The following is a 23,755-nucleotide window of genomic DNA, read 5'->3' as shown; positions in this document are numbered from 1 at the left end:
CCGAGCTCGGTTTCATGAACCCCTGGAACTATGATTTCATTTTTTACCGAGCTTCATTCTTTTTACCACCTCAACCCTCTCGTGCACACTCAGAGTACAACCCGCAGTTTTCAACTCATTCCGTCCTGCAGGTTAGGAATGCATAGACGTCAAACAAACAAACCAACACTTCTTGAATTATTTTATGATGTTCAAGGCCAGAGGCAAAAGGTGAGTATGACAAGGTTTATTAAGCATATCATTGACAATTTTCATGGCATTGCTCATGTAGCCAAGATTCATTGGGTGAAAATATGCAACTCACGGGGATACAATAAAACTGTTTCACCACAATACAACTCTACATTTCAATGTAAAGCCATATTTAAAACACATTAAACATGGGACACAAAATAAAAATAATAATAAGACGTGGATTTTGGTTGTTTATCTTTCTGTCTTAGTTTGTGCAGAACATGTCTGTGTTCCACACAAATTGAGTGGAATCAAGATCATTGATCCTTCTTTCGCATTCGGATGTCTCTTCCACACAAATATTTATTTCCTCATGATACCGTGAAAAATTAGGAAACATTCAACTGATAACTAAATAATAGTATATTGGCTCTTTATGACCATAGTTCATGTTGAAATGGCCCAAAATACTTGTCGCTTGAGTCTCTGACGTAGTTTTGTGTCCCGCATACCATAAATTAGTGGACTCAAAAGGCGTGGCAGCACAAAGAGCACAACAAAGACGACAATGTAAGCACCTTTCAGCGCCAACTTCTGCGATCTCAAATTTTGAAGCCATTTCATGAATGGTGACTGAAACAGAGACAGTAGTAAGAGTGCCAGATGGATTGCATGTAGAGTGACCGTCTGCAGTGCCCTGCAATGCATGAGAAGACACTACTTCAGTAGTTTAAAACTTCAATAAACGAGCAAAGAGCAGCTGAACAAAACACAGTCTTTCAATGTTAGAAAAGTTGTCATGCATGATTAAAGAACTACATACAGTATTTGATTTAATTCACTTGCAATGAGGCCCCCATCTTTACAGAAAACAAGATAGAAATCAACATTGAATATATTGTGGTGGATGTTGCCCAGATAACTCCAAAAGACCAACACATCTCCTTATCTCTTTGCTACTGACTCCACACTCTGCCTATCCATCCCTCAGATTGGCAGGCAGTAGCCTCTTCACTCTCTGCAAACCTGGATAAAATCACAAGCTGGTCAAACGCTTGGAACATGTCTTTCAATCATGACATCTCGCACCCTCACCATGTCTCTCCGAAAAGACCATATCGATAACCCTCCCATCTACTTTCTCAACAATCTTCTGAAATAAGTTCTGTCACTCAAGCTTTTGGGTTTCACCATCTGCCATGATCGGTCCTGGGAAAACCACATTTCCAAGCTGGCTTCCAAAGCCAGTCACTTACTGGGCATCCTCCGTTGTGCGAAGTCCTTTCTCAGCACTGCTGAGCTTCTCACCACATACAAAGCTTTCATCCGCAGTTTGATGGAATACTGCTCTCGTCTCTGGGCTGGTGCTCCTGCTTCACACCAAGCTCGGCTTCACGCTGTTGAAACCAAAGCTTTCAGAATCATTGGAATCTCCCGCGATGAAGCTAACTCCGAGGGCCTTTCACTCACTCACCACAGGCAGGTTGGTGGTCTTTCTGTCTTCTACCGACTCCTCTCCAGCTCTGTCTGTGCTCTGTACCCCCAATATTCCTGCAGGTCACACAAGATCTGCCTGCAAACCTCTTATGGTTAAACTGCCAAAATCAAGACTCTCTATTCACCTTCACTCTTTCATTCCCCTTTTCTCCCGCCTCTGGAACAAACTCCCTCACTCTCTTCAAACCCACTTTAAAACAGCTGTTCACCACCATCTCTTATCTTCCCCCATCCAAAACCTTGATCTTTTATACCCCCGTTAATTCACCCCAGGCCCAGATCCACGTTTTTGAAATACCGACCTCTTTCCCGGAAGTCCTTGCAGTGTCCAGGTGTTTTATACATCTCCCACCCCCATGTCCCCTTTCCCATGACTCCTCCCCCAAAGCCCTCTCCCTCCCACAGATCTCTCTATGCCCCAGTTCTCTACTGTTGTACTTGTGCGCTCCCGTCTCTCTCCCCATCTTGTCTCCCTTTATCATATGTTTTATTTGTCAGATTGTTTTTTTGTGATTAATGTTAGATCTTACACAAACCTCGATCTTGTATACAAAAACTAAACAAACAAAAAAAAAACGGTCCATCAGCGGGGAAGCAGTGTCCACACAGCATCAGGATATGATACAATAGCAATGAAACGGAAAACAAATACTGCATTGGAGTCATCAGAAGGAACCAAAAAAAAAGTAAAGAGCAAAGATGGAGTTAGCAGGAGGAACCTGGACAGGATTCTGGTTTTGGCCGCAACTCCACAACCCTCAAACCCATCCAAGCGCAGCCAAATATGTGATTTATTTCGCTGCAAGCACAATCATCAGGCTTCCTGCTTGGAATTTACCTGGATGATGCACCAAAATCGTTTGAAGCCCTTCTTGAAATCAATGTCAGCTGGATGTAAGTAAAAATTACTGCAAGTGAACTGGACACAAAGAAGCACCCGTACATGATATTCTTGATTGACATGTAAAACTGATCAAAACTCTCCAAATTCTGTATTTCACAAATAATGAGCCGTTTCACCTCTCTTGTCTTCACCGCCAACATGGTGGTGAAAAAAGTAGGGACAGAAAGTGAAGCCAACCATATGAAAGAAAGGACCAGTGTTGCCATTTGTGGGCCACAGAGACCCGCGTGGTAGCGCATAGGATGGCATATTGCGACGTAACGCTCAGCTGTCATAGCAACCACACAGGATATGCTACAAAGGAACAACAGCTTGCTCATTGTGTTCAATGTGATGCATATCAAAAACGGCATGCAAATCCTGTTCCAGGTGAAGGTTAAGATCATAGTGGAGTTTAGCAGCAATGCCAGATCACTGAAAAGACTGTAGGTGACAAAGAGGTTAACGATGAGAAAAGTCAGTAATATAGGGATTTACAAGATTATTGTGTGAAATTAATACCTTTTAATACAGGTGGCACCTTATTCTTATACGAAAGTTTCTTGTTTCCCACCCCCCTGTTCAATGGTCATGGCAAAGGCAAAAAAGACATGGCAAGGCAGGTGTTGCTGGCCGGCCTCTTCTCGTACACCTCATACCTCAATGGGCCTATCCTTGATAGTGTCCATGCCCCTTTTTCCCCTTCTGTTCCTGCTCTGTTTCTAGCCTTCTTCTAACCCTTCCCTACATCTCTAACTATTGCGTCTCTTGGGGCGTACTATGTCCAGTCCTTAGAAATCCCCTAATCCCCTATGAAACCATGAAGAGAAAAGGTGGATCTGTGGGAACCTCGGCACGAGTTCGAAATGCATCTGCAGGTCCCAAAGTATTCTCAGGCAGGCAAATCCAGTGGCTGGTAATCATCTGGGCATATAGGTTGTGAAGAGGAAACATTTCTAACTATCCTAGCAGTCATTACCTTATCAATTAAACTCCTTCAAGACTCACGAACATGTCTCCTTCAAACTAAGCGATTCTAATAACCTTAATCACCCATCGTCCCGCATGTTGGTGCTCACACTTCTTCGAGCCTGGCCCTCTGTTTTCCATCCTTGCCTCCACACTATCGCCTCTCTGGGCCGCCACCGAGCTTCCCTGCTCCATTCCAAATTGATGGCAAGAGCTCTTCCGTCTTCCTCGCCTCCCCCTTCCCCCAGTGCCCTCACTGGCAATTGGTGCTCTGGTTCCCTCTTCTGCATTCCTGGACCCAAAAATTTGGCATTCCCCTCTGAGCTCAGGGTCTACTTCTGGCCTGCAGGATCACAGTGCCAGGGGTGCCCTTCACGACTACACTCACCTCTCTTGTGAGTCATACTCCGAGCCCATAAATTTACCTGGCACCCTGAAAAATAACACTTTCCACACAGCACCAACTGCAGAACGACATCCATTGTAAAGTGGCTGGATCCCTCTGGCTGATTTTTAACTATAGCCTCAGCTTCCTTGGCCGGGATTCATTCCTTCCCAGTCACTCATTCACACCATCATTCAAGCCTTTCATTCTCTCCCAGGCCGCTCTCCCACATTCACTCCATTTTTCATTTCCACACTCCTGCACCAAACTATCCAACTACTTGCCCTCTAACTCTAATAGACTAGACGGATTTATGGAAAAAGGCCATGTATAAGCTTCTATGTGCATTTTTGGGGAAAAGTTAGGAACCTCACTTTTTAACATAATTAGGGTATGCTGAATTTGAATAACCCGGTTCCCAAGCTGAATTTTGAGTTGGTTTTTTTTGAGTTTTGAATAAACTGCTGAAGAACACAGGTGAACTCACAGAGGAGACAATCAAATCTGCAGAAGCGTTTGTCTGCAGAATATATAATGTGCACAGAACAACCTCTGTTGATTCAGCACAGCATATGTTGTTCTCCAAGACTGGTAAACCAGAAGCAATGTCACCGACAAGTGATGCTCTTCATTTCCATTTGATGCGAGTACACTATCAAGCCATGGTATGGAGAAATGCTCATTGTGCCATACCTGACCTAACTGCACTTGTGGAAATGGGATGGAAACGTGGTGATTCAGGACGAGAGCCTATTCTGATTTCACTGAGTCCAATCCCAGAAAGTTGCCTCAAGATGATTTGTTGTGCATGCCAGAAGCAATGCAAGACTCGACGCTGCAAATGTCGCTATTCAGAGTTGAGGTGCACATCAATGTGTGCCTGTCAGCAACAGAGTGATGATCAGACCCCTTGTATGAATTTGAGGTAGTTTGGCAAAACAACATGTGTGACATTCCTGAATGTTTGTGCTTCATGGCCATGTATACTTAATTTTATAATAAATGGTTGTGTGAAACATTGTCTTATTAAAACCATTTCCCATTTTATAGTGTCCAATTTCAATATCAGTTTGAATGTCTGTTTCAATATGTCGCCAACCATAATATGGACGAGACGGATTTATGAAAAAAGGCCATGTATTAGCTTTGAGGTGCATTTTGGGGAAAAAGTTATAAAGTAAAAGAGCTGCATGTATATACATGATATATAAATGCTTGTTCAAAGAAATTGTCCAAAAATGGCAGTTTGGTGGCCATTTTGTTTATGCTAATTAGAAGGTCAAAAACTCAAAATTCGGCTTGGGAACCGGGTTAATGGGAACCGGGAACTTGGGAACCAGCATACCCTAATTATGTTAAAAAGTGAGGTTCCCAACTTTTACCCAAAAATGCACCTAACATTCACATTTCTCAGAAATCCATCTGGTCTATAACCCAATGTCCCAAATGCTTCCATCTAAACCCACTACCCGCCCCCCCCCCCCCTTCTAAGCGAATACTCCCTCAGGCTAATGTTCCTGTGCCCTCACGTGGACAAATTTACGAGTGACCCACGTGTGTTCCAAATTTTTCTCTCTAATCTAATGAGCCCCCTGTATTTGCAGAGATGCTCATCATTGCTTCTCCTACTAGGATCGAGGCGATCCATGAGTGTGTCTCATCGCCCTTGTATGGCCATAGAAGGTTGGCGTGGACGATCCGGGAGAGGACCCGTGGGCCCATTTAGATTTTAAACGCCATGTCACAGATTTGCACCAGGATGATCTACAGGCCCTGACAAGGTGAAGAGAGCTTTGGACATTTGCCCCTCCTCTTCCGGGGATTGAAGAACCAAATCTTCATCCCGCAGAGGACTCGCTCACTTGGCTCCGGTGGTCACACCTGCAGTAAATCTTTACACCCTCCAGATGGGGTTGGTGGTGTGTGAAGGCATGGGCGTTCTCGCAGGCATCGTTGTGCTCTTTTCTTTATACCTTCTTCGCTTGTTTGTATTTGAGGCGGTTGCTTTCTTTTGTGGCATGTTTAATAATTGTTTTATATTTACATCTGCCACTGAAGGCGGATGGATGTTATGTTTTCACCCTTGTCTGTTGTTTCTTTTGCAATTTTCGTCATACGTCAGTCTGTCACGTTTGTCTGTTTGTGAACAGGATATTTGAAAACGTTGTGGACCGATTTGGACGAAATTTGGTGGAAAGGTTGGGTATGTGACAAGGACGAAATGATTAGATTTTGATGAAGATCCGAAATCGGATCTGGATCTGAGAATTTTAAAGAGATTCTTCACCATTGAGAGATGGAAAATAAAACAATATATAGCACGATATCTCAAAGTTGTGGACGAAATCAGATGTAACTTGGTGGACAGGTTCGAGGTGTGACAAAGAAGAATCGATTCAATTTTGGTGAAGATTCGAATCCGGATCCAGATCAGAGAATTTTTTTGAAGTGATTCTTCACCATTGAGTAAGTAATAGGGCCAAAAACGATAGAGAGCATGACATTTCAAAAAGTTGTGGACGACATTTGACAAAACTTGGTGGATGACTTGGGTAAGTGACAAGAACAAGCCGATTCGATTTTGTTTCAGGTCTGAATCCAGATCCGACCTATCAGTGGATAGAAAATGTAAACTGTTCAGCCTGGCGGATGTGTGCTCTCTACCGAGTGCCGTTCTAGTTTGGTTTCCTCGACATGAAATGTAGACTAATACCTGCAGGCACGTGAAAAAGTAAGTACACCCCATGTAAAGTTTCGACTTTTTCAACTTACTTCAACATGCATCTATTTGATCTTCATTTCAACAATATTGATAGATAAAGGTGATATAATATAACAAATATCATGAAACATTTACATTTTGTAGTCCATTGTATAATTTAAATGAACATAAATGCAAATTTCGCATGTGGAAAAAGTAAGTACATCCTTGGCTCTAATAGGTGGTATTGCCCCCTTTGGCAGAAACAACCTCAAGTAGGCGTTTCTTATAACTGTCGAACAGTCTCTGACATCGACTGGGAGAAATTTTTGCCCACTCCTCCATGCAGAATTATTTCAGCTGTGCGATGTTTGAGGAGTTTCTTACATGCACAGCTCGTTTCAAATCCCCCAACAACATCTCGATGGGATTTAGATCCGGGCTTTGACTTGGCCATTCCAGAACGCTCCATTTCTTTCTTTTCAGCCATTCCTTGGTGGATTTACTGGTACGTTTAGGGTCATTGTCATGTTGCAAGGTCCACCTTCGGTTGAGCTTCAACTTTCCGACAGATGGCCTCACATTATCCTCAAGCACCCTCTGGTACAATGAAGAATTCATAGTGGATTCTATGATGGTGAGCTGCCCAGGCCCTGATGCAGCAAAGCTGCCCCAAACCATAATATTTCCACCACCATGCTTTACAGTTGGCATCAGGTTCTTGTGGTCAAATGCTGTCTTTGGTTTTCGTCAAACATGTCTTCTGGTACTGTGGCCAAATAGCTCTACCTTTGACTCATCTGTCCAGAGCACATTGTTCCAGAAGTGCTGGTCTTTGCCTAGGTGTTCATTGGCAAACTTTAGTCTTGCCCTGATGTTCTTTCTGGACAGCAAAGGTTTCCTCCTGGCACACCTCCCATGTCGATCAAATTTGTGCAGCCTCTTTCTAATGGTAGACTCGTGCACTTTGACATCAACAGTGGCAAGAGCTACCTGTAGGTCCCGTGATGACATTCTGGGGTTCTTAGAGACTTCTTTCAGCATCTTGCGGTCTGCTCTCGGGCTGAACTTGCTGGGGCGGCCTGGCCTGAACAAGTTGGCAGTTGTTTGGAATCTTCACCACTTGTAGATGATCTTCCGGACAGTTGAATGATTGATTTCAAATTGTTTGGAGATCTTTTGAAATCCCTTCCCAGATTCGGAGGCATCTATAACCTTCTTTCTGAAGGCCTCAGGGAGCTCTTTTGATCTAGACATGGTGATGCCACACACTTCAACAACAAAGAGCAAACGAAACTAAATGTCTGAGGTTTAAATGAGACAGGTTCGTCCAAGATCCTCTCTAACGATGTTCTAATCATTTGCACCTGAGCTGGTGCACCTGATCCTAATTTTAGGTATTTGAAGTAGTGATAAATGTAGGGGTGTACTTACTTTTTCCACATGCGAAATTTGCATTTATGTTTATTTAAATTATACAATGGACTACAAAATGTAATGTTTCATGATATTTGTTATACTAGAGAAATACCCGTGCTACGCACGGGTGGGAGGCCAGAAGCAAACAGGCAATGCAGATACGGTGAATGCTAAAGTATGAAACCAATAAATTCCACATTCCTGTAGCACCTTCAGTCGCACGGCAGACATGGACAGCAAGTTCGTGAAGGACTTCCATGAAAAACGTACCTGTTCGCAAACAAACGGGTACGTTCACGTGGAGAAACATCGATCGTGGGTCCGTGGCGAACTACATATGGCGATGGCAAAATATCAGAAATTGAAGGCTTTTTTTATTTTAAACGATTCATATAAACATCCGTTGAATCATATCACACGCAAATCATCAAAATCTAAACAGTGTCTTTAGAATTTCAATAAAAGCCACATCACTGTTCATATCGGTAAATATTATTCCATCGTGTTTCAAATATTATTCCATCGTGTTTTCCACCGATATTTAGCCTTTTCATTTGGGCCTCCCAATTGAAGCCCCGCCCATAGGCCGGGTACCGTTGCTCGACGTAAGAAGACGTCACAATGAACGTCATGCGAACGCGAATGTTATGCGGGAGTCGAAACCTGAGAATGCTGGAGACTAAAGCTGAAATTGGGAAAACTAAATAGGTTATTTTACCCCTGCGGATCGCAGGATTATCCACCCAAAATATCTTTGCGATCGGTTCAGCAGTTTTAACGGTACCTTCGAACGGACAGACAGACAGACAGACATTTGGTGAATTATAGTAAGATTATATCACCTTATCTCTCAATATTGTTGAAATGAAGATCAAATAGCTGTATGTTGAAATATGTTGAAAAAGTCAAAACTTTACATGGGGTGTACTTACTTTTTCACGGGACTGTAGAGTTTTTCTTCTACTTCTCCTTATTCTTCCACCCTATTTTTCACGTCTGAAAACTTTAAAATCAAAGTTCTCTGCAACCGTTGGCCCGATTGACACGAAATTTTCACCAAGTGATTGGCTGGCGATGCAGAATTTTTTTTTACTGCTAATTATGATGTCATAATTCGTGGTATGGGCGCCATCTTGGAAAACACCTTCAACTTTGCCTCTCTACTCCGAAACGGCTCAATCGAAAAAATTGATTCATGGCTCATTCTAAAGAACTCTGCAATGGGGCCAAAAAATGTGTTTATTTAGGATATTAAAAGTTCTAACGATACAAGGTTAGAATTCGACAAATATATCCCTTGGTCCCATTGCTGCTTGTTAGTTATCTCACAGAAAATGGTCGTATCGTATGGTTCATTATCTTGCACACTGTTTCTCCACCTTTTACGAGCGAGGAGATAGTCAAGCACTCCAGCTGATACTTGCTGCAATTTGGATCGATGTTAGTCCAACATATTATTTCTTTCTTTCAGAAGCCCTGTTAGCAATTTCTAGCTCCATTGTGAGGCCGATGAGGAATTATCCATTGCGCTTCGTCGCATCATGAAAAGGAAAACTTGTATCTTTCAATCCAACTCATGTGTTGAAGTCCCATGCTATAACGAGAAGTCCCATGCCCTTCTCATGCTGTAATAGTGTGCTTCGACAGTATCCTCAACTTCAACATTTGAGGGACAGTTGGTAATATTGCACTTACCTGCTGGATAGGAACAGGTAGCGGGTCTGGGACCAGAGTGCCGGCTTGAAGGAGATGGAAAGAACCACAAGCAGGTTACAGGAAACTGAAGCCATTATGATAAGCCACAGCACAATGATAACGGAGCTCGGAATTGCATTTTCAATCTTCTCACCATTACAGCTGTGGTGTTGCAACAACAACAGAAGCTTTGTATAAGAAGCGTCGGTGACATGTCTTGGTCTATTCAAGATTGTTTTTCAGGAAATTAAATAAAAAATATATCAAGTCTATAAATCACAAAATATACATATTTAGTACATTTTACTTGGTTTGTTAAGAATATATTACAGTATATGCATGCATACAGTACATTACGTCACATACATACATACACACATACATACATTACGTTACATACATGCATACATTACATTACATACATGCATACATTACGTTACATCGACGTATACATTATTTTACATACATACATTACGTTACATACAAACATACATACATACACACATACATACATACATACACACATACATGCATACATTATGTTACATACATGCATACATTATGTTACATACATGCATACATTACATTACATACAAACATACATCCATTACATACATACATAGTACATACATACATAGTACATACGTTACATACATACATACATACATACATACATACATACATACATGGTTTCTCAATAAAATGTGTAGAGAGTTTAATATTCAAGAAAATGTAATGAAATATCGTAGAGGTGCGATGTTGAGTGTTCCTAATACCGATCATATGGTCTTAGCATGTGATGGAATGACTGCATGTCATGAGTCAACTTTTTTTCTTTTTTTTTTCCCACTGGTGATTTACACTGGACCGACACCAGTGACCAAGGTCGGCCACCACGCTTTCATGGGTTTTTACGTAAATTTTAATTTACAGATGCTTTTTCCTTTTTTTAATTTACGGACATTGTTGACATCTTTATTTTACAGTTATATAAATTACAATTGTCAAATGCTGGATGTTGATTGAAGTTTTGTTGTTGTTTTTACGTTTGCGTTTATGTTCTTTTTTCCGTATATTTTCATTAACAGATGCTTTCTGACGGTTCTGTGATTTTTTCCAGAGTTCCGGCTTTGATGTCCATCGGCACGGCAAATTTCTGCTTTCTACGACACGCGAAAGACACCGAACATTAACATCTGTCAATCAGTGTAAGTATATATTATATATTAAATACTTACAACACACACACACACAACTATACATATACATATACATACATACATACATACATGCACATATACATACACACTAAACATGCATGTACAATATACAGTACATACACACTATACATACACGTACAATATACATACACACTATACATACACGTACACTATACATACACGTACAATATACATACACACAATTCATACACGTACAATATACATACACGTACAATATACATACACACTATACATACACGTACAATATACATACACACTATACATACACGTACAATATACATACACACTATACATACACGTACAATATACATACACACTATACATACACGTACAATATACATACACACTATACATACACGTACAATATACATACACACGATACATACACGTACAATATACATACACACTATACATAGACGTACAATATACATTCGCACGATACATACACGTACAATACACATACACACTATACATACACATGCAATATACATACACACTATACATGCACGTACAATATACATACACGTACAATATACATACACACTATACATACACGTACAATATACATACACACTATACATACACGTACAATATACATACACACACTATACATACACGTACAATATACATACACACTATACATACATGTACAATATACATACACACTATACATACACATACAATATACGTACACACTATTGTTACAGGGTCCCCCCCGCCTTACCCCTGGTCTCGGTGGACCTCCGGACCCCGAGAGGTCCCTGGCAGAAAGATGTTTTTTAGCCGCGTCGCAGACGCTGCTCATAGAGTGCCCTCTGCTGTTGTTGTTGTTGTTTGTCTTCTTCTTCTTCTTCTTCTTCTTGTTCTTGCAGAGAAGACAAAACCTCGAAGCTCCACCCATTCTGGGAACCATAGCTCCACCCATTTTGGGAGAGGCTTCATATAAACAAATATCCACCATTTTATTAACTCGCATAGCTTTGAGGCCTGTTTTGTAGGCCCGTGGTGTCTTCCTCTCTCACACAGTTTTATTTCAAATCAAATTCGATATATCATTTCATTTTTCACAGTCACTAACATAGTTTTAGACTCGGTTGAAAAAAAACGGGAAGAAAATCTTATGAAAGTTGCCCTTTATAGAACGAAATGAATTCTCAAAGGCCTGTAACTTCAAGTCCATTGAGATATATTTTTTTTAAATCGCAGCATGGTCAGTCATACACCGCCCGAAATAACAGACGGGAAAATGCCGAGATATATATATATATTTTTTTAAATCGCGGCATGCTCAGTCATACACCGCCCGAAATAACAGACGGGAAAATGCCGAGATATATGTATATATTTTGTTTAAATCGCGGCATGGTCAGTCATACACCGCCCGAAATAACAGACGGGAAAATGCCGAGATATATTAAAAATTCGTCCATTTGATGACAATCGTCACGATGAAATATTTAATTTATACGTCGTCACAATAATGTGGAGAGAGGAGCATAGCTTCGTTCACGTGTCGCCACACACGGGAAATTGCCGAGATATATATTTTTTAAATCGCGGCATGGTCAGTCATACACCGCCTGAAATAACAGACGGGAAAATGCCGAGATATATTAAAAATTCGTCGCCACACACGGGAAATTGCCGAGATATATTTTCACTTTGCACAAAAATAACATCAAGTAATCGAATCAATAGGAATGTCCTGTGCCTATAACATCGACGTTATAGGCACAGCTGCATCTAGGCATTGTGTAACATCGACGCGGCTTTTGTTTTAATTAAAACCTTTTGTACTTGTTATCTCTCACTGGAACCAGAAAATGAAACAGTTGAGTCAAATGATGCAACCACACCCGGTTATAAGCAAACCATAATATATTATAAATCCCACACAAAGAGCCATACAGCAATGGGGCAATCACACACAAAGAGCCATACAGCAATGGGGCAATCACCCCTACATTCAAATCCTACGATAATATCCTTATCAAGCCCCTCAACCCCACACTCACGGCACCTCCCCCAATGTCTCTGCTCCACTCCAAGGTGAAGTCCCAATGTCTCTGCTCCCACTCACGGCACCTCCCCAAATGTCTCTGCTCCACTCCAAGGCGAAGTCCCAATGTCTCTGTGCGCTCCCGCGATCTTGGAGTCGAGACCCGATGGTCAATTGAGGCGTCGACGAGCGAGACGACCCCGAGGTCACGTGCTCAGCCCCCAGCAGCACAGCGGTGGAGAGGAACCTCACAAAGATTCGAATTGAGGCGTCGACGAGCGAGACGACCCCGAGGTCACGTGCTCAGCCCCCAGCAACACAGCGGTGGAGAGGAACCTCACAAAGATTCGCTCCGACGTACACGTTGTGGTTCAACCCGCGAGCCTCCGTATAATTTGCACGTGCCCCTCTCTGGCACGGCCGTTCCCGGCAATCCACCAGGGAACAATGCCCAGCCGACACGACGAAAGCCTGTTCCCTGCAGGGTGCTCGCGTGGCCAGAATGGCGGGCGGCTTTCGCTCCAACCCGGGTTCTCAAGGTCTGGATCCTCCGGAACCTCGCTGAGAATACCCGGCGACACAGGCTCCCCGCACTCCGGCGATATTTCTTATCGACCGAACTTCCTTTTAAGGACGCAAGGTTCCCTCGCACTGTACGTCGAACGCTGGGCCCGGGGCCTCCACCACCACACCTCTTTCCGATCTCCTTCCACCTCCCTTTTCTTCGCTCCACCTCTTCCGGTGTCGATCCGGATTTCCTTTTATCAACAACAATCCCAATACTTGGACCCACAATAATAATAACAACACTAGGAATGAGTGCCGAACCCGTAACACTATACATACACATACAATGTACATACACACTATACATACACGTACAATATACATACACACTATACATACACGTACAATACACATATACAAACACCACACACACATATACATATACACACATTATACAAACACCACACACACATATACATATACACACATTATACAAACACCACACACACATATACATACATGTAACCTATACATACACACTTTACATACATGTACAATATACATACACGTACAATGCACATATACAAACACCACACATATACACATACACTATCTCGAACCATCATTTCGAAATTGTAATGTTAAACCCGAATATAAAAGCTGTGGATCACAGCAGATGGCAAATCCCACGACGAGGTTAATTACACATCACTGAAGATCCGAACAGGGTCAGGAACAGAACAGAGAGAACTGGTTCACATCGCATGGGATGTGTTTTCATAAACAGTATAAATCATTTAGATTTAACATCTCGGATTATCAGTTTGAGAAAAGGAAAACGAGATTTAAATATGAATTTCCTTAGTTTTCTGCACGTGATCCCAAAGAAAACTTTACAAAGTGAACACACGAACACAGCACTTACACGAACCACAGCTCCTGATCTTGGGAACAGTTCAAACAATTGCTTGTGTTTTCATTCATCCTTTATTCCTCGATTCAGATCACGAGTCGTTATTTCCCTGAAAGAGGATCGAGTGATGGTGGAAATAGCTGAGAGTGGATCGGACATTTTGGGGATAATTAATAACATTTTTAACGATATTGAAGTTTAATATTATTTTAACTACGGAGGGAATGAGTTCACGAGATCACCTTCCTTCGACATTAAACAATAAATACGTTTACAGTTCGTATCGGAATCCTCGATGATCCGCGAGTGAACACATTTCAATGTAAAAAAGTGCAGATTCACCACTTTAATTACATGATCACAAACTCCTTTATAAATCGAAGAAAGCAATTATTGCTATAAAATGTACAATTTTATAAACGAAATAACTTTGTACAAATTGCTAAATCTGATGTGCAAGTTCATGGCTTAAAACCCTTAAATGGTAAGTGAAATATAAAACATGATCAATGGTTCGATAAAAGATAAGTTGGGAGAAAAATCAATGAAAACATCTTTAAAACGAGAAAAGCACTCGGTGGAGAGAGCATCATACCTCCACCTGGTGAACACTTTATGTTTTGTACCCGATAAAAACGGTTTATATAAAAACGATACCAGGTAAACACTTTATGTTTTGTATCCGATAAAATCGGTTTATATAAAAACGATACCAGGTAAACACTATGTTTTGTATCCGATAAAAACGGTTTATATAAAAACGATACCAGGTAAACACTTTATGTTTTGTATCCGATAAAAACGGTTTATATAAAAACGGTACCAGGTGAACACTTTATGTTTTGTACCCGATAAAAACGGTTTATATAAAAACTATACCAGGTAAACACTTTATGTTTTGTACCCGATAAAAACGGTTTATATAAAAACGATACCAGGTGAACACTTTATGTTTTGTATCTGATAAAAACGGTTTATATAAAAACGATACCAGGTAAACACTTTATGTTTTGTATCCGATAAAATCGGTTTATATAAAAACGATACCAGGTAAACACTATGTTTTGTATCCGATAAAAACGGTTTATATAAAAACGATACCAGGTAAACACTTTATGTTTTGTATCCGATAAAAACGGTTTATATAAAAACGATACCAGGTAAACACTTTATGTTTTGTATCCCGCCGATAGGCCAGATCTGCATTCGGACGTGAACCATGATCCAATCGGCTTATTCTTGACACCTAGCCAACTAATCCACCTGGTATTGTCCGAATTTGTCCACACCTTTGACATATCCTGCTATATTTCGTTTTTGGCCCCATCTCTTAATGTTGAAGAATCACTAAAAATTCTCGCACCCGGATCCGGATTCGAATCTTCACCAAAATCTAATCATTTCGTCCTTGTCATATACACGACCTCTCCACTGAAAAGATCTTCTAAATTGTATCTTAACAAAAGTAGAACGGAATATCAAATACCTTTCGGACAATCGAGAAACGCTTGTAACCTAACTTGGAACGGTCGTGATATTATTCACGAACTTATAGAGTCTGTCCATCTCCCACGAGCATCCATGCTCAGCCAATTATATTGAAAGCCTTAATAGTGTTTGCTCTTCAAGGTGGTGCTGTGGTTAAATGCAACACCTATCTACAATTGGACCCGATAATGAACAATTCTGTGAAATAAAGTCCCAAAGGAGATGCCATGAAAATTCAAACTCAGAATCATCTATAAAATAAATGTTAATCTTGAGTTTTTCCAAAGTACATAAGTTCATAATATATAATGTTTCATGCACTTTGTGATTGATTGAAGAATGAAATTTTCTGAAATTTTTCGACAAACCCTAAAAAAATTTATTGGATGTGGAGCCATCTAGGATTTGATTTCTAATTACCTTGAGAGGTCAAATGACCTTGGACTTTCAGAATTTGCTCATTTGGCACTCCTTGCCATCGTAACATGGCCATGAATCTCTCAGTTGCATCGTTTTTTGTGCAACATTTTTAGCTGAACTGGCCTTTAGTCCAGCGAGCTTATGCGATCGAGCAGGGTCTGTAAGTAAGTGAGTGAGTGAGTCCGTAAACCCTTCAGTCTATATCACTTGAACCAAACACGATTTTGATGAAACCTGGCCATAAGCTTCATATCTGATGCATAACGAAGGTGCAATAACCGAATCAAAATCTGCACTCATTAAGGCAGTCTACAGGGGGTGGGGGAGGGGGGGGGGAGGTGTTGTGGGTCTGAAGAGTTTGTCGGGGGGTTTGAGTGACTCGCTCCTGATCCAGTTGAGCCTCAGGACCCGTGGTCCTATTTTTTCCATTTAACATGGACCCACAGAAAATCCAACTTGTGTAAAATGTGATTGCAATCCTCAACACCACCCACTCCCTCGCTCTCCCACACAACCCCAATTCCTCAAGCCCAATCCCGAGTCCACAAACGCCTTCCAAACCCTAAATCGTCAAGCCCCCTACCACCGCCCCCCACTCAATCCCAAGTGTTCAAATTCCCTCCCCACCGCAAGTCTTTAAACCCCTCTACCACCCAAAGCCACCAACCCTCCAACCACCCAAATCCTCAACACCCAAATCCTCAACACCCTTCTCCAAATTAACTGTCACCCTTTGCCCCACCCCTACACGCCAACTCTATATCCTTTCCCCTCTCCTCCGCCCCATCCCCCTCACAAATCTATGTCCTCCTCCACTCCTTTTCTTAACAAGTCTTTAACCCCTCCCCCCAATTAGCTTTTGTATTACAACAGAACCAAACTTACATTTCCTTCAATTAAATTTGGTGTTCATATCTCCATATAAAACACAATGTATGTTACGCTGTCTGATGTCTCATGTCTGTCCCCCTTCATGAGACCCAAAATACCTTCAAATACCCATGAGACCCTGAATACTCAAAAAATCGAGAGGACCCAAAAGACCGAGGACACAAAAGAGCCAGATGACCCAAAAGATCCAAAAGACACAGAGGACCCAAAATACCCAAAAAGACCATGAGTATCCAAAAGACCACGAGGACCCAAAATACCCTAAAGACCAAGAGTACCCAAAAGACCCTGAGGACCCTGAAAATCTAAAACATCTTGAGGGCCCTGAATACGCAGAGGATCCAAACGATCCTGAGGACCCAAACTACCCAAAAGACCCCAAGGACCCAAAAGACCCCGAGGGCTCAAAAAACCCAGAAGACCCAAATTACTTACTGTGCATTCAGAAAGTATTCAGACCCCTTCACTTTTTTCACATTTTGTTATGTTGCAGCCTTATGCTGAAATCGTTTAAATTCATTGTTTCCCTCTTCAATCTACACTCAATACCCCTCAATGACTAAGAGAAAACAGGATTTTAGAAAGTTTTGCAAATTTAATAGAAATAAAAAACTAAAATATCACATTGACATAAGTATTCATACCCTTTGTTGTAAGAATCAAAGATACAACAATGTCTTAGATCATGAGTTTAATCGAAATCAATCCCAAACAATACCTGGGGAAGAAATCAGCAAATATAATATCAGTACTCAGCATACATATGTATCAATAATGGGTATGACATCCAAGCACAAGCAAGCGCTAAGCAGTGATTCTACATACCAATCTAGACAGGCACACACAGTATATGTCACAGGAGTGGTCGCTGCGCTTAATGTCCAAGATCTTTATGACGAACACGCAGCAGCCAAAAGTCGCATGACACCTGGGCTCGAACTTGGACACAATATCATGACATTCACCCCGGCGTTAAAACTACACTTCTCCCATAGGGTAGAACCAAGCTAGCAAGCTATATAGCAGTGTGGTGATACTTTAGAGAGCAGATGATTACGTAAAGCAGCGAGCCATGTTAATCCCAGCCGAAGCGATCGGGACGGCGAATCTCTCTCCCGGTGCGCGTTCGATACATGTCTGGGCCATCAACCGCGTGACCGATTTCACCCTTGCCGGGATAACCGCCTATCTCGGGCGATGGCGGCGGCACCTCGATGTCAATCGGATCAGGCGCATGCAGGGGCAGGGTTGACGGCGAATTCCCCATCATCGGATTCCCCGGGCGTAGCTCCAGCCCAGCGGCATCCCCGCACGGAGCGAGATGATGCACTGAGACAGTTGACTCGCGTCCGTCTGGCAGCAGCACTCGAGCGTGGTCGAGATTGGCTTGGAGAATATGAACCTTATCAACAAGAAGGTCATATTTACTCAGGTGAACCGCGCGTTTGAGGAAAGCCGGTCCGGGCTCGGCAAGCCGGTCCGGGCTGGACAAGCTAGCCCGGCAAAGGTCGAATAGCACCCGTACGGCACGAGTAACGAAACAGACGATCGTGAGGAGTTTGATTTGTAGCAGTGCACATCAAAGTCAGAATCGAGTTTAACGCCCCGTGTACCATCCAAGTCCATCGGTCTAGTTCTAGTCCATGTGTCTTAAAAGCCGAGAGTAATGGCCTTTCATATAATGCCATTAAATCTTTCCAACTGACCGTTCACCTGGGCCTGTACAGAGTGGTATAACTAGAAGCGATATTTCGCTGGAGCAAAAAGGTCCGCACAACTTGGGACAAAAACACAGCACCTCGATCGGTGTGCACATAGCCCGGATTCCCGAACATGGAAAACAAAATCTGCAGGCACCGGATGACCGTCCCAGCGGTCATGTCACTGCACGGAAAAGCAAAAGGGAATCTGCTGAATTCGTCCACTATCGTGAGGAGATAGCGAGAGCTACCCGAAGCTGGTAGACGAGCAGAAGCAGGTAGACTCGAAGCCGGAAGGGGCCCTTTGAAGTCCAGAGACAATCTCTCCCACGGCCTAGTAGCCTGGATCAGTGTACCCATTAGCGGTTCATAGAAACGGGGTTTGAGTTCAGCGCAAACGGGACAAGTGCGACATAGACGACAAACGTCCTCAACAGAGTAGGGCAAATTGCGACAACGCACATAATGAGCTAGACGAGTCACACCGGGATGGCACAACGTTTCATGAAGAACACGCAGATCCTCAAAGGAGGTGAGACTCGCGCACACCGCTGGTCGTGATAGTGCATCCGCTGCGAGGTTATCCCGCCCCGGGCGATACTTGATGCGAAAGCAATAAATCTGCTAATTATATGCGCCACTGAGTGATTTTGTCGTTCTTAATGCGCTGGGCATGGCGTGTGTCGTACATGAAAGCGACACTTTGTTGATCAGTGATGACCTCAACATGCTTGCCAAGCAAATATGGTCACCAACGCCTAATAGACTCAACTGTGGCGTACGCCTCTTTCTCGACTGACGAGTGACGTTTCTCCGCGGAGGAGAGAGTCCTTGAAAATAACACCACAGGTTGCCCCCCTTGGGAGAGCGTGGCAGCTATCACGTGGTCTGACACATCGCTTTCCAAAACAAAGGGAATGTTTTCATCTATAGACGACACAGCGGCGCCAGCTATGTCCGACTTCAGTCCATGAAAGGCGACCTTGGCAGCGTGACACATGAGGAACACTTTACAATCCACAAGGGGACGAAGCTTTTCGGAGAAATTTTGGACCCACTTTGAATAATGTGCAAACAGCCCGTTGGCACGTTTCAAAGAAGCACGATCATGGGGAGGGGCCATGTCGAGCAAGGGTCGCAGCCGCTCTTTGTCTGGGGTGATGGTGCCCTGGGTCACGCTGTACCCCAGGAGGTCTATTGTCTGCGCCGAATAGCGACATTTAGCCTCATTCAGAGTCAGACGGTACTCACGCGCAACCTTGAGGAAGCGCTGCAGATTAGCATCATGATGAGCTTGATCATACCCACAAACCATTAGGTTGTCCAAGTAAACGAAGACATCGGTTAAATGTTCCTTTGCAATTTTGTCAACTATGGCCCTTTGGAAACATGAGAACCCATTTGTGATTCCGAAAGGCAAGTTGTGAACTGGTACAACTGCTGACTGGATTCAAAGTCAGTGTAAATGCGATCAGCTGCAGCAATCGGAATTTGATGATACTCACTATGGAGATCGAACGTGCTGTCCACCTGGTACTCTGCTACCTGTCAGACCAGGGAATCGAATCCCGGGAGTGGGTAGGCGTCCAATTCCGTAAACCGATTAATCGTCTGCGAGTAGTCAATTACCAAGCATTTGCGATGATTTTCGGTCTGGACAACCAACACTTGAGCTCTCCAGGGCGACCGACTAGGTTCGATTATACCGTCTTTTAGAAGGGGATTCTAAATTCCCTTTAGAAGGGGATTCAGCCCGATACTCCCGGGCTGAATTGCGTATCAGCCCGGGAGTATCGTCGTGATTTAATGGCTATCGGGGTACAGTCAGGAGTCAGATTGGGAAACGACAGTGGTTCTATTTCCATCCCGGCCAGAGCACACACAGAAAGGGTGTTATCCCCACCAAATGACATTTCTAACCGACCATGACGATGGAGGAAATCATGTCCCAGTAATACTTCTGCACATGGCGTTGGTAAAACCATTAAACCAACATCCGGATACATTTGGCCGTTAGCCACTAACTTCACCCAGAATTTGCCTTTAGTACACATCCAAAGTGCTTGGGAAGCCATGAAGATACGGCGCGATGTCCCGATAATCTGCCAGCAGTGCTGCTGGACGAGTCTCATGTCAACATAGCTTACATTCGAACCCGTGTCGATCAAGGCGTTTGCCTTCTGACCCTCAATCAGCACTGGAACAACAGCGCTGGACAGTCCGGCCGGGTCGAGACATCTTGAGGTGGCGATCGAGCCACCCGCGTGGGCCCAACGCCGGCCAGCATCACGCGTCGTGCGAATCGAGCTCCGCATGGTGAGATGATCCCAGTCAACGCCGCGCGGGGTGCCGATTGTGCCTCGAGCGATGAGAGGATCATGGACAGTGTTGGGCGAGTACGCCGACCTCGTGACGCTCGGCATACTTTTGCAAAATGACCTTTCCGAGCGCACAAATGACACGTCGCTTCCCGCGCCGGGCAAACTGACCTCAAATGATTCCTATTTCCACAGAAAAAGCACTTAGCGTTACTTCCGGCAGAAGGGGCCGCGGTTGCAGCGGCTGTCAAGCTCGTGCTTGAAGCTTCGGGAGCTTCCGCTATCTCCGACGTCAGCGGAGGATCAGCAACCGTGCGCTCCGCAGTCGCATCACTCTCCGGGCGTCTCTCAGCGGTTACGGCTGCCGTGACATACGGCCGGCCGTATGCCTCAGATTGCGTCTGTGCCTCGTGAAGTACGAGGGCCAAATCATGGGCCGTCTGTAGTGTTAGATTCGGCGTCTCCATCAATCTTTGTCATATTATTGGCGAGTAAATCCCCGAGACAAAAGAATCGCGCATAAGATCATCGCACACCTGTTCGTGCGTTTGAACTTCAGTGGTACAGTCTTTGGCTAAACGACGAAGTTTCTGAACGAAGTGGTCGATGGATTCCGAAGAGTCCTGTCGCCGTGAAGCGAGCTGGTAACGAGTGTGGACCACGCTTCGGGCCCTAATGTAGATTCAACGTGGCTCAGTTATGGCAGTCATAAGTATCACAATGAGAAATAAACCCATAGACGGTGTGGATCACGTGAGAATGTAGAACAGCCAGCCTGATCTCTGGCGTGAGGTCCACATGGGATTGTAGGTAGCTTGTCAGCAGACGCAGCCAGTATTTGAGCTGGCCAGACGAGTCCGTCGCTTGAGGGCCTCCTCCGAAGGTAGGTAGTTGTAACATCTTGTGAGCCATGGCGATCTCGATCAGACGAGAGATGATTTCGATTAAGTGTTGTAAGAATCAAAGATACAACAATGTCTCAGATCATGAGTTTAATCGAAATCAATCCCGAGCAATACCTGGGGAAGAAATCAGCAAATATAATATCAGTGCTCAGCATCCATATGTATCAATAATGGGTATAACATCTAAGCACAAGCAAGTGCTAAGCAAAGTGATTCTACATACCAATCTAGACAGGCACACACAGTATATGTCACAGGAGTGGTCGCTGCGCTTAATGTCCAAGATCTTTATAATGAACGCACAGCGGCCAAAAGTCACTTGACACCTAGGCTCGAACTTCGACACAATTTCATGACACCCTTTGCTATGACACTTGAAATTTAGCTCAGGTGCCTCCCATTTCTCTTGATCATCTTGGAGATGTTTCAACACCCTGATTGGAGTCTACCTGTGGTAAATTCAATTGATTGGACATGATTTGGAAAGGCACACACCTGTCTATATAAGGTCTCACAGCTAACAATGCATATCAGAGCAGAAACCAAACCATGAGGTCGAAGGAACTGCCTGCAGGGCAGTTCAGGATTGTGTCGAGGCACAGATCTGGCGAAGCCCACAAAAAAAAAATCTCTGCTGCATTGAAGGTTCCCAAGAGCACAGTGGCCTCCATAATTCTTAAATGGAAGAAGTTTGGAACAACCAGGACTCTTCCTAGAGCTGGCCACCTGGCCAAACTGAGCAATTGGGGGAGAAGGGCCTTGGTAAGAGGTGACCAAGAACCCGATGGTCACTCTGGCTGAGCTCCAGAGATCCTGTGTGGAGATGGGAGAAACTTCCAGAAGGACAACCATCACTGCAACACTGATCTGGGCTTTATGGCAGAGTGGCCAGACAAAAGCCAAACAGTATCAATCTTGGTTTCATCAGACCACAGAATCTTGTTTCTCACAGTCTGAGAGTCCTTTAGGTGTTTTTTTGCAAACTCCAAGCGGGCTTTCATGTGTCTTTCACTGAGGAGAGGCTTCCGTGCAGTGTTCAAGTGTTTTATACTTCTCCCAGCCCCCGCCTCAACCCCCCCTTCATACGTCTCCTCCCCCCAAGCCCTCTCCTTCCCACAGATCTCCCGATGTCCCTGCTCCGAAATGTTGTGTTTGTGCTTCCCCTTCCTCCCCATCTTGTCTACGGCTCCCCTTATTATATGTTTTATGTGTCTGTTTGATTTTTTGGGTGATTAAGGTTTGCTCTTTCACGAGCCTCGATCTTGTATACAAAAAAAAAAAAAAAGGCCATCTTCGTTCCTTCCACAAAGCTCAGAACAATTGTGTGTCTACCCTCAGGAGAGCCAGGAAACAATATCTCTCTACTCTTAAGACTGCAGAGGGAGCTGCAGATGGAGGAAATGTTGAGTTGGATCTTGGAGACGGCGTGAAGCTGGAAGGTGTGAAAACATTTTGCTACCTCGGAGATGTGCTGAATGGAGAAGGTGGATCAGACTCGGCAACGGTTGCGAGAGTGAGATGTGCATGGAAGAAGTTTCAGGAACTGAGTGGCATGCTGATGAGGACGGGAGTGTCGTTGAAGTAGAAGGGAAAGGTGTATGCTGCATGTGTGAGAAGTGTTATGATTTATGGGAGCGAGACATGGGTCAT

At 43.5% G+C, this 23,755-nt stretch overlaps 1 protein-coding gene across 7 annotated transcripts in view; it reads right to left on the bottom strand.

Annotated features, from left to right (window-relative positions):
• Positions 1-210: 210 nt before the first annotated feature.
• LOC137424458 (odorant receptor 131-2-like) overlaps positions 211-23,755 on the bottom strand; it is an 86,425-nt gene continuing 62,880 nt past the window's right edge. Inside the window, exons 1-7 of one of the 7 annotated variants that reach the window (XM_078775479.1) lie at positions 13,300-13,680; positions 12,980-13,210; positions 11,689-11,866; positions 9,724-9,885; positions 2,692-2,998; positions 2,510-2,590; positions 211-871 (exon numbers count right to left, since the gene is read on the bottom strand). In XM_078775479.1, coding sequence (XP_078631605.1) covers positions 575-871; positions 2,510-2,590; positions 2,692-2,998; positions 9,724-9,818 — 780 coding nt within the window. In that variant the 5' untranslated portion in view covers positions 9,819-9,885; positions 11,689-11,866; positions 12,980-13,210; positions 13,300-13,680 and the 3' untranslated portion in view covers positions 211-574. Of the gene's footprint in view, positions 872-2,509; positions 2,999-9,723; positions 9,886-11,688; positions 12,027-12,979; positions 13,694-23,755 lie in introns of those variants that run through there. The other 6 variants (XM_078775478.1, XM_078775473.1, XM_078775477.1 and 3 more) reach the window with 6 other exon arrangements.

Source organism: Myxine glutinosa, chromosome 4 (genome assembly GCF_964187855.1).
Source record: "Myxine glutinosa chromosome 4, kmMyxGlut1.1, whole genome shotgun sequence".
In the NCBI taxonomy this organism is placed as follows: domain Eukaryota; kingdom Metazoa; phylum Chordata; class Myxini; order Myxiniformes; family Myxinidae; genus Myxine; species Myxine glutinosa.
Note: the sequence above shows the minus strand (reverse complement) of the source record. Positions and strands in the feature narration are given on the sequence as shown.